We start from the raw sequence: 12,584 nt of genomic DNA on the forward strand, positions 1-12,584 counted from the left end.
CTTCTCCCTCCCACTGCTTCACTATTTCTGCGTTTCTGTCAAGCAGAGTTAGAAAGCTTACCGGGAAACAGGCATTCAATCTGGAGAAGCAAGAGCTATTTTCAGGCACGCTGCTCCAGGCATGAGAGTTACTCTGAATCTAACCGCCTCCTTCCACCTCTCAGTGATTCTGGATGCCGCAAACAACATCTCCCAGTGATGCTTCCTCCGAGCGCTATAGAAAATGAATCATAAAACACTGGACTTCCTCCTTCAGCCAGGCAAAAAAAATCAGTCGATACTTGTTATCATTTGTTGTAAGCCGCCTAGAGTGGTCGAAATGACTAGATAGGCGGGGCATAAATAAATAAATAAATAAATAAATAAATAAATAAATAAATAAATAAATAAATAAATAAATAAACAAACCTAAGCATTGCTCATGGTGACTCCCCCGTTTAGGATCTGCACAAAGTTTTTGTCAAGAAAGGAAGCCGTGGCCTTTGCTTTGCTAATGACAGGACGTTTGGAGGTCATTATTTCATTCCTGTTGTTTAGTCGTTTAGTCGTGTCCGACTCTTTGTGACCCCATGGACCAGAGCACGCCAGGCCCTCCTGTCTTCCACTGCCTCCCAGAGTTGGGTCAGATTCATTATTTCATCATTATTTCATAGGGTGACTGTAAACTGGAAGCCACTGGAAGCCACATCACAACAATAAAGACATGCGGTGCTCGCCCCAAGCTTTCATGCACACGCACTGAAGGAGGAGTGGAGGGAGGGAGGCTTCCGTCCAGCAATTCTTTTAATATGACACCTTCTATGAAAAAGTCAGTAGACAACCAACACCTTTATTATTTCAAGAAAATCTGTCTTCGTTTTCCTCTTCGTGGTAGCTTCAGCCTTTGGGAAATGACAACTCCGCATTAGTCATCAATATATGTACATCTGTTGCCTACAAACCATGGCCAACGTAAGAATTACAGGATGTTATACCATGTTTGGAGATACCCAGTGTAGTGTAGTGGATAAGAGTTCAAATCCCCATTGAGCCATGGAAACTCGTTGGTTGGTTGGTTGGTTGGTTGGTTGGTTGGTTGGTTGGCTGGTTGGCTGGTTGGTGTTTGTGTGTGTGCGTGCGTGCGTGTGTGTGTGTGTGTGTGTGTGTGTGTGTGTGTGTGTGTAACTGGTAAAACCACTCAAACATCTCATTTTTTGACTTAATGACACATAACAACATAACCATGTTTGGTCACTGACGTATGTGAACACATGGAGAATTACTAAAAATTTGGCACAAGCGTGAAGTGAAAAGGACAGTTTTGATTTTGAGGTGCTCAGCAACCCCCTCCCCTCTGCCAGCACCCTGAAATGCCAGTTTCTCTATTTTGGATCACACTGCAAAATGGGGGACGAGCACTACAAAGCACTTGTAAGACTATTGCAATTTGAGTTGTAGCAAACCCTGCTGGAATTTGGATTGGAGGAGTCAACTAGGAGATCCAACTTGATGGCGAAAACCCTGTCGCTTAGTTACACGTGCAGAAGGCGTAACTTGCAGTGGCTTCTCACAGACAATGACCAAGTCTCTGCTGTGACTTTCAGACATGTGCCAAGCCAGGAGACAATGGAAGAAGCCTTTTACAGGTGTAACTATGCAACAGAATTTGGGCCAACGTACCACTTACTCTCATTTGAGGATCATTGCAAAATACAAAGTTTCAACTCATACAAAATGCTGCAAAAGTAAATGTGAAACTTTGTCATAGGTTTTGAGGGGATATCAAATCCCAAATGAAGAAAAAGAAAGGCAGCTAATTTCCATAGGTCTTAAGATCCTCCAATATAATATAATTTTACAGAAAGAGAGACCATGAGAGACTGACAAGAAGATATGGAGGCTGGGATTACTTACACCTTCAGTTTCAAAAAATGTGTGTGTGTTTTGGTGTTAAGCACTGAAGGGGGTGGTATACAAACTATTTTAAAAGGTGGACCACTTTGAAAGGAGCAATTCACCTTTTGAGTGTGTGCTGGGGACAACCATTTTTAGAGGCTGAAAGTGGGGTAATCTTAAGGTTTGAGAGATTTGGAAAATAGCCTGGAGGCAAAATGGGCAGTCCTAGGGCAGAACTATGTGACTCCGGAACAGACGGAACAGGACCAATTTATTCACTTACACTCTTGTTCAAAACAGGTCAGGATTGCATTACACTTTATCTAGCTACTGGCAAATTGGTTATCATTATGACCATTCTTGAGCTCAGACACATGTACTGAACATACAAAACAGAGATCCTTCAGGAAATGCAGTACTCGTCAAGAGACGGATGGCTGGTGCACACACCTAGCATCTCGATCATTAAGGCCCAGGACAATATTTCCAAAACAGAAGGGGGATTACGTTTTCATTGAAGGTGTTCTTGAGCAATGCTTCTGCCAAAAGCTGAAAAGCAACCACTTTATTGTGGGCATGTACTTCTTGATCTATCACCAAAGGTCAAGGCTTATCCTGTCTCAAATACTGGGTTGTTTCCAGACCACAAGAATTAGCTTCCACTAAGATCAATTCCATCTTCTCTTTTCTCTTCTACCAGATATTGGACATCATCATGGATACACTATCTTTGAACATGGCAGCTCTAAACAATGATGCGGTTACATCCAAACCAACCATATTTCTTCAGCGCATCTTTTCCCATTCCTTTTTAGTGTGAATGATGAGCTATAACAATCTGCATTTTTGCTTCCTATTATGTGACTGAAGCATTCCAGCTTTCTGTATTTCATACGTTCTTGATCTTTCTTCATTCATCTTAGTATTTCTTCACTGGTGATTTCTTATGATCATATTAAGGGCAGAACTACCTTAAAAATGATTGTAAAACAGACTGGATCTGGGGAGAGCTAAAGTTTCACATTTAAGTTCTCTTGCAGAGACCTGTTTTGTTCATCCAAAGGTTTGCAATAGATGGCTTAATGCTGCAGGGTTTGTTTGTTTTTGTAATTCATCCATATACACCCTGCTATACATTTGAGAAAAACCACAGGGGTTGGTTTTTCCAGCAACAGGCCTGCCAGCAGGCCAGTCTTCATGCACCTTACTACATTGCTGTAGCAGAAATTGGGCCAATGTGTCACATGCATGGCATGCTGTAACATGGCGCCAGCCTCTAACCTTACAGACACCACTGCAAACAAGTACCTGATCATTTGTGATAGACTGCCTGCAACTGTATCTGTCTAGTAACCCTGCCTCATGTGCATATAAGAGGGAGGAATAGGCTTCATTTCCCCCTAGGATTCTCTTCTGCTGCCCTAGCTCAGCAACTCTAAGCATAAATGAAAAATGCATCAACATATGACAGATGCTTCCAGATATTAGGACCAAAGAATATACACTGGGCAATTCAGCAAACAATCTACCAGCCCTCCAACCCAATTTTTTAGTTATATATACAGATAAATAATTCACCTTTTATTTATACTAAATAAAGAGACATTCACAATGTACACTTATTTAAAGGGCCACTTTTAATCTTGCTGTGTATGTTTTTTCAGGCTTTCATAAAACAGTGTATTTACTCTTCCCAGGAAATCATCTCCTGTTAGTGCAATTCTTGCTATCAAACTCAACTGAGAAGCCAGAGCTTAACCACAGCACACTCACAAGATGGCCTACATACAGAAAGCATCCTTGAATTTTCAGGTATATCTATATTTATTAAGATTTCTCTCACATGAGGGGTTTCCCCGCATATACAGAAACATAAGGTCAAACAGAGATGACAGAATAACTTCAGGATCTCAGAATCGAACAGAACCAGCAATCCCTGGCGTGCTTTTACTTTTTCCATTCATTCTTCTCGTAGTCCCACTTGGATGACATTCCTTGGATGGGGTTAACTTTCATGTCCAGCATCTTTTTGGTCTGCATGGCCTTCCATTCATCCGACATAGTGTGGGGGTAAGGAGGCAAAACTGCAAATGGATGAACAACATAAAGTAACTTAAAAGACGAGCATGATTCATCAGAAGTAAGAATCACAGCTTTACTTCAAACCAAAGTTGATCTCAGAAGAACTCATCTGCTCCAAGATTTAAACAAACTAGAGCAGGACCTCCCATACTGCCATGGTTTCACTACAGTTTAAAAATATTAAAAGAAATAAAACCCTAGAAATACGCATTTTCACAATACAGTGGACCCTCTACTTAAGGAATTAATCCATATTGGAATGGTGGCTGCAAGTCGAAAAGTCTGTAAGTCAAATCTCCATTGACCTACAATGCACTGAAAACCAATTAATCCCTTAACCAGTGGTTTTTATTCTATTTTTATTCCATTTTGGTTTTTTTCTGGTCTGTAAGTCGATTCTCTGGCTGCAAGTCGAATCTAAATTTTGCAGCCAGAGAAGTCTGTAACTCGAAAAGTCTGTAAGTCGAGCCGTCTGTAAGTCGAGGGTCCACTGTATATTTGCCAGAACTGGCCATGAGAGGGAGCCAATTCTGGTAATATAGGACATAGTGAAAATAACATTTTCTGGATTTTTCTTTTACCATTGTATATATAGTGTTTGCTATTATCCGCGGTTTTCTGCATCCATGGGGGGCTTACAACCAATCCCCTGTGGATACAGGGGTCCTACAGTATTCAGGAATAACAAACACTATCTAATATACTTAAGTTATATAATTCATACATTTAAAAATCAGTTTCATTGTTTATTATAGTTACTTCCTTTGCTCATCAGTTTCTGTAATTATTCCAAAAACTAATAAGCTTTTAAACTTTAAAAAAGTTATCCATTAACTGACAATACCAAACCAAAGCAAATCTTTTCTAAGCAGTCAAAGGCTTAATACTAACCACAGATTTGAAATGGATCCACAATTTATCCAGTCTAAAGTTCTGCTCATGAAGGAAATCTGCAGCTTAACCACCACTCCCTAACAGTGAGGTAAGAATCCTCACCGGAAAACTAGACCACAAAATTTTGTAACAGAGCGTTTATATTTGCTCTTGTTCTTACATCAAGGTGAGATCCAACAGCCATAAGCTAAAAACATTCTTAGAACTATCAGCAAAACTAGTAAAAGCAAACTTTTATCCATTCAACCTTTGAGTTGAGGATATGGGGCTCCTACTGTAATTTGATATCTGTGATTTATAGAGCTTAATGGCCATGAGAAGCGCCTGTGGGGTTTCTCAAGCTCCATAAAACACAGATACCATATAATAAGTAAAGGCACTTTCTGACACACCAGACCAACTTCTCAACAGAAATATGAACAGTAATCCCAATTATTTAAGTATAATAAAGACCCAATGGCTGAAATCCTGTTCCTTAGTGTAGAGCTATGAAGCACACAGAGGAATTTACTTACCAAATCACTATTAATTCATTGGGCCTACTCTAGTTGCAACTTCCTATGCTAAGCAGCAGGATTTCAGCCTTTGTCTAAGAGAAGAGGGTGAGCAACTGTGGCCTTTTAGACAGTCTTGAACTGCAAATCCCATAATTCCTTCTCATTGGCTATGCAGGCCAACACTGATGGGAGTTGTAGGACCAAAACATATGCAAGGCGAGAGCTGCCTCTCTTGCTCTTAGGCACTGAATCTTCATCCAAGTGGAACCACAACATTATCTGACCACTTCCCATAATACAGAGATGTTAGTGAAGTTGTAGCACAGTTTTTGCATGCACAGCTGGGAAGTGGTGCCAGAAGTCTGTATAGAGAGTGACTGAGTGACACTTGGTGTCTGGAATAAAGTGCATATGGATGGAGGCTGGCAGAAAGGAGGAGAGAGGGAGAGGCTATCCAGAATGATGTGATAGGAGTGAACTGGGGAGAATTTGCTGGGGACTGGAGTTTGAGGGGACAGATAGGAACTCTGGGACAGGATCCATTTCAACACATGTGCAGAAACGTATTGAGATTTTTAATGTAAAGACTAGAGATGGGCATGAACTGCAGGTTCAGTGCAGTTTACTTTCCTAGCCAAACAGCTGATCCGCGGTTTGGCACCCTGTCTCCTCCAAAGGGCACCCACTCAAAGGCAGAGACTGTAGGAGGTGGGGCAGGACGCTGCCACTGAGTGGGTGCCTGCTGGAGTGGTGGGGGCACCGAATCACTTACTGTATCAGCTGTTCAGCCAGGATACGAACCACACTGAACCACCAAACCAGTGGTTTGTACCCATCTCTAGTAAAGACCTATCATTTATTACTGTTGATAGCCTGTGCAAGGCATACAAATGGTAAGAATCCTGTTAGAAAATTGCACTGCCTAACTTACCAGCCATGCTACAGGTGTGCACCTAGCAATGTGGCTACTGGCCTGTTAGTGGCAATTCCTCACAGCAAGTTAGGCAATTTAACTTACTAGCACATGAATCACTCTCCAGTTTCTGGCCAGCATTAATTTGCTAGAGAATAGGACGAAACTACTGTAACACACCACACTTTTATAATTAATAGCATGTTCTCATTTACAAGTACATCTGATGCTTGCTCACTGCCAACAAAGGTGTAGTAGAACAGAACCTAAGCAATACAAAAACCACATGGAGTAAAATCATCATGATTGTAAAAATCATGGTGGCAGGAGCATTGTGAAAGAAATATGTGAAGGTGCTTGTGTAAGGACTGGGTGATACATAGCAATAGCTGAGGTGGCGATTACCAGTTATAGATCAGGTTCTGCCCTGATCTATAAGCCTGCGTGCAGCTCTCTACCTGCCCTTGAAACCACTGTGCTAGATCACAAAGAGAAAAGACAAGCACTTCACACTGGATGTATTTTGTTGGTGCTGCTCTTATGGGTAAGATGGGCTAGAAATGCCTTTTACTTACCATACATCTTCGCCCAAATCATGAAAAGGCCGCTGAAAGATAACAGAAGCAGCGCAATACCCCAAGCAGTCTTCCATTCAGGTACATATGCGTATAACTCAGCCAAAGTATGAGGGAATTTCATGTTGTACACTGGATGAAAAGAAAGAAAAGGAACAAAGAAATCAGCTACCCTATTTTCTACCAGAGTGACATGGTCCTGAAATATAGCCATAGAACAGCTAGAATTGTATAGGTTATTTTCACTAGGATAAATACAACAGTGGAACTCCTAGCAGCAAACTACTGCTACTCTCCCTTGTTAAAGATTAACTCACGTGGCTGGAGCAAGACAAAGGATACCGGCAGAAAATTGTTAACTGGAGTCATTCTGTGGCGGCAATTTGTGCCGGCATCAACCACCAGCAGGATTTTTTTTTGTCCCCAAGTCCAGCAGCTGGATTCTTGAAACACTGAAATCAGTCAAGCCATTCCTCTTCCCTTGTCCCTCTTCCTTCCTCCTGCTCCACCATCAAAACCCTTACATGCAATCTTCTCCTCCGCTGTGAGAGCACTCCAAGGGCCCTTCTCTTTCTCTTTCAGGGCCTGCTGCTCAGGAGTAAGAGGAAGCTCTATGTCGGAAGGTGGAGTGAAGGGAAGCACAGGAAAGAGCGGGGTGTCCTCATTGCGTGGAATGTACATCATTGTTTTCGCAAGGTCTGTGGGACAAGGAAGAAAAGCGGCCTGAAAAGTCCTTGACTAAAGACAAGCTCTCAGAACAGAACTAGAAGCACAAACATTTCTGATCAGATGCTTTTCCACTACTTGGCTCTAATTAAAGGTAGAGGCAATGAAGCCAGAAAGGAAGCCATCTTTAACACACCAGCTAGTCCTTCGAACAACTAGACAAAAAGGTCTGCAAGAAAAATATTTAGCAGTCAAATCTACAATTACAAGGCCTTAGCGATAAAATACATAACAAACTTGAATTATTGTTGTTGTCATATGCCTTCCACGAAGCAGTGCTCAAAAAGCAATGTACAAAAAAACCTGTAATACCACATACAATTATACGATAACATTAATAAATCATAACACACACATCATGACAGTAGAATTAAGGCAAAACATTTTTATATTAAATAAGAACAGCATATGCAAATTGGTCAAGTACTATTATTGGCACTAGTATTATGAAATCTACTGAATAGGGCATATTGAGAGAGAGAGAGAGAGAGACAGAGAGAACCCCTTGTTTTCAACTTTAAAAAAACCCACATAGCAAATACCCTCCTGCCAGCTTCTAAGCAGCAGAGCACTAACAGAAGCAGGATGGAAAAGCGACACACACACACAAACACAAACACACACAAGCATACTCATCTTCAGGGAACAGGGTAACTTGTATGGAAGGGAGACCAGCCCAAAGATATTTGCATGCACTCAAATTAACAAGAACTCCCTGGCGATGGCTTCTAGGAGCAAGGACAGGGCAGAACCTGTGAGAACTACTAAGCATACACTCAGACCAGCCCCATCATTTCTTCTACCCACAGCAGCAGCCGCAAAGCTCCCTTCTGAAGGCTTCTGAGGTCTGGACATGACAACTGGGAAAAAAATACAAGGCCTGTTGGTAACAATACTCTATCCTTCACGCCTGAGGAAACAAAAAGGTGGTTCAAGCTTGTAACTCAGTCATGACAACACCTCATCCTTTATCACTTTTATCTGCTTTTAAAGATCTGCTGGAATAGGACATCGCTGTAGAATGCTGGGGCATGCTAGACCAATGAAGAATATGGTTTTAGGATAGTCAAGCCAAGATGATTAGACAAACACCTTACCATGCCCATGAGCCCTAAGACAGACTGAAGAAGAAATGAACCGCCTGCCCAGATGGCTAAATCCCCTTAAAGCCAACATCCTGAAAGACAGAAAGGTGAAATATTGTGAAGAGCAGTTTGCATGAATCTAGCAAGTATAGTTTTTCACCCATTCATTGCATCCTGAAAATTACCATACCAAACCGGCGTAGGTCCAAAAACCTTAACAAAAAATTAAAATACAGCCCAAATATTAACAATAGAGATGGGGGGGTTGTATATGAAAATCCCCACACCAGCTGGACTTAAAGAGGGGCCGGCCCATCCACTCATGTGTCCGGTGGTGGCAACAGCCTCACTCATCCTTCCAATTGCCCCCAGAGCTCTGCTCTCTTTCTGCTCGCCTGGCCACTCCAGGCACTGGGAGGGAGGACGAGTCTCCCTGCATGGCTGCCGAGTGGCTAGCCGAGCGGGAAGAGAGCAGAGCTCCAGAAGTGATTGGAAGGATAAACGAGGCTGTCGCCGCCACCTGACACTCGAGTGTTAAGTCCAGCTGCACAAGGATATTCGTATACGAATACCCCATCTCTAAATAACAATTAGGGGGAGAAATGCAAATTGACATTTAATACTGCATGGCAAGAAGGTGCAACCATACCACACAGCCTCAACATGTATCTCAAGTATGTACGTACTTACCAATCAGATGTTCCCTGCCCCCATGCTTCCAAAAGAGCCCTCACCTCACAAGAAAGCTGTTACACCAACAAAGAGCAGGTTAGGAAATCTAAAAGTTCCAAATGGGAAGAGACACAAATAAAATGTCCAGGGTTGTGGGAAGATCGGATAAAACCCCTTTTTCTAGGCTAGTACTTGTTTTTAGAAACCTGTTCCAGCAAACCACCTGCAATTTTATTTATGCTTGGCTTCTGACAGTTCCATAGGTATGTCTTAGATATGCTGATCATCTTTTGAAATGAGTAAACACGCAGAGAACTGCAGCCTTTAAAGTCTCCTAACAGACTCTGTACTGAGCCTTTCTCCTTAACAGAAAAATCAGCAGGTAAGGTCCGATTCCTAGTGTGACATAGTGGATAGTCATGGATTAGGATTCAGGCAAACAGGGTTTGAATCTTCAGTTGGCAAAGGAAACTCATCTTAATTATCTCATTTACCTTGAAAACCATATTAGGTTCATTAGAAGTCAGTTCCAACTTGATGGCACAGAAAGGCAGTTTTCCCTGATATTTAAATAACTGCTTACTAATTGTTATATAGGGTGCCTCGACTTACAAATGTCCCGATTTACGACCATTTCGAGTTACAACCAGCTCCACAAAATTTTGCTTTGACTTGCGGCTGGAGCTTCGAGTTACAACCAGAAAAAGGCAGGGGAAAAACGTCGGGAAGTTCAAATTGCTAACTTCTGGTAGGCGAAGAGGCTGCTTCTTTGTAGCTCTTTCGCCCGAATAGTTAAGAGTGTGGGATCGGAGGAGGCTTTGGACTGCTTACCAAGGTAAGGTGCTGCTTTCTGCTTTTTAAAAACTGTTCTGGGTGGGTTTGCAGTGTGCTTTTGGGATGGGGGGTTATGTTTCTGTGCTGTGATGTGTTTTGGGGGGTTTGTTTGTTTCCCCCATTTCTGATGGGTCTTGTGGGGGTTGCTTGCTTTCCAGAGTTTTCCTCCCATTTCTGACAGATCTTGGGGGGTCTGTTTGTTTTTTGGTGCTTTGCTTTCCCCCCATTTCTGATGTGTCTTGCATGCTTCGCTTGCTTTTTGTTTTGCTTTTCCCATTTCCAACGTGTCTTGCATGCTTCGCTTCCTTTTTGCTCTGCTTTTCCCCCATTTCCAATATGTCTTGCATGCTTCCCTTGCTTTTTCCTCCATTTCCAACGTGTCTTGCATGCTCTGTTTGCTTTCTTCCCCCCGCCTTTGGCCGGAAGGGATTAATCGCATTTCCGATGGGTCTTGCATTGATTTTTTTGTGTGTGATTTTTTTCTTCAGGCAGAACCAATTAATTGCATTTCAATGGGAAATGGTGCTTTGTCTTACGACCATTTCGAGTTACGTCCATCTTTTGGAATGGGTTAATCTGTAAGTCGAGGCACCAATGTAGTTCACAGCACTGCTCAAAAACTACTGAGTAATTTGAAAGCTAAAAACCTGACTCCAATAAGAAGGTCCTCAGACAGGAAATCATGAGGACATTTCAATTTATTCCAAAACAATTCCCACATCTAATCAGAATAACAGTGTAATTAGCTTCTAGGGTACCTGTTCAAGCATCTTTGAAACTTGATTGAGGAAAGTTAATTTCTGAACTACAATTCTCAAAATCCCCTATTTAGCATACTACATGTCATGCTCGGCTGGGAAGTTCTAGGAATTGTAAACTGTTCTAAGGTCTGTTCTGAAAGCACGAATGTGTCAAGTTTATTACTTACAGCCTAATCCAGACCATATTCCCTGAAATAAAATCGCACCGGGTTAAATAAGGCTCAGCGCCAGGCAGATCTTCAGAGAATTTCACTCCTACTTCTTTCAAAGAGGAAATATTACGGAGCTCAGCTTGCTTCTGGGGAATGCATGCAAACAACAGGTCTATCAAGTCACATTTGTTTTGTTGGGGTTCCAAGTGGGCAACTAGGGAGAGGACGGCACCTTCCTCCCCCAAGTCCCTGCGTGTCTATTCAGAAATAACAAGCGCTGAAATTCTAGGCATTTCCGATGCACCCAAAAGAAGATGCAGGAACTCCACCTTATGGACTTCCAAGCAGGCAGGCACACACAAAAGGCTGCAGAAAGAAGGCTGCGGTCCCTTTCACACTTCTGTGGGGCTTTCCTGCAGCTCAGTGCCACCGGACTCCCAAACACAGGCAGGCAGGCAGGGACGCCCCCAAAATACAGGAGTCAAACCCCTTTAGAGCAGTGAATCTTAATAAAGGCACACGAGAGGCCTGTATCAAAACCCCTCCTCATGTCATGAAGGCCTGCTCTCCCGTCCCCTTCCTCACCCTCGGGCGGGCCTGGCTGAGGGGAAAGCCTTTTAAGAAGATCCTTTGGGGGGGAGGCAAAGGCGGCCAAACTCCCTCCCCCCCACACACACACACTCGAGGGGGAACGGTCGGTCCAACTACGGCTTTGGACTACAAACCCCATCATCCCCTCTGGAGGGATTCGTTGCCTCAGACAACGAAGGGACACACACACAAAAGAACCAATCTGAAGAAGGACAAACCCCCTCCTCCTCATGCGGTGGGGGGGGGGAAGGAGAGGTGGGGATGATGGGACATGCAATCCAAAAAATGATATTTCTCTCCCCACACCCACCCCCCAAAGCGGTGAGCAGCCTTCTTGTGTGGCCCACCCGCCTCGCCGCCCGCTCTCCCCACCACGCCCTTCGCCGCCACCACCCCAAAATGCCCGCCTCCGCCTCCCGTCCCCATCTCCGGGGAAACCGAGGCCTCTCCCACCTGCCGCCCTCAACGCCAGACCCGCGACCGGCTCGTGACCTCTAAGCTGGCGGGCCGAGGACGGAGAAACGACACCCAAGCGGGAGGAGGGGTTAAAAAAAAAAAGGAGAGAGAGACCGGAAACCGGAAACGCAAGGCACGATGGGAGAACAGCGCAGAGCAGTTCTCCTCCGCCTCCCCTCTCCACGCCGCAAAGGACGACGGGATAGAGAAGAGGGCGGCTGCATAGATCTAAGAATCATGTAGAGTCGCCCGCGCAGCAATCTCCACCCGGAACTTCCGGGTTTCCACCGAAAGCCGAACGGATCGCTGGAGAAGATGGAGCCGGGTTCGTCTGCGCAAGCGTGTCAGGCAAAAACCAAAGGGGGGAAAAGAATATCTTGTTGCACCTTAAAGGGACGTGATGGTGCTGCGGGTTAAACCACTGAAGCCTCTGTGCACTTTATGTATTTTATGTATTTATTTATTTATTTG

At 43.6% G+C, this 12,584-nt stretch overlaps 2 protein-coding genes across 2 annotated transcripts in view; both read right to left on the reverse strand.

Annotated features, from left to right (window-relative positions):
- Positions 1-12,584, reverse strand: part of LOC144584427 (uncharacterized) — a 678,013-nt gene that overhangs the window by 375,776 nt on the left and 289,653 nt on the right. The gene's annotated exons all lie outside the window — the stretch shown is intronic.
- On the reverse strand, positions 3,681-12,315 carry COX4I1 (cytochrome c oxidase subunit 4I1). The gene is made up of 5 exons (XM_072980698.2): positions 12,111-12,315; positions 8,660-8,739; positions 7,361-7,534; positions 6,837-6,968; positions 3,681-3,959 (listed from the first exon to the last, which is right to left on the reverse strand). The coding sequence occupies exons 2-5, from the start codon at positions 8,736-8,738 to the stop codon at positions 3,823-3,825; spliced, it is 522 nt and encodes a 173-aa protein (XP_072836799.1). The 5' UTR covers position 8,739; positions 12,111-12,315; the 3' UTR covers positions 3,681-3,822.

Source organism: Pogona vitticeps, chromosome 10 (genome assembly GCF_051106095.1).
Source record: "Pogona vitticeps strain Pit_001003342236 chromosome 10, PviZW2.1, whole genome shotgun sequence".
NCBI lineage: Eukaryota > Metazoa > Chordata > Lepidosauria > Squamata > Agamidae > Pogona > Pogona vitticeps.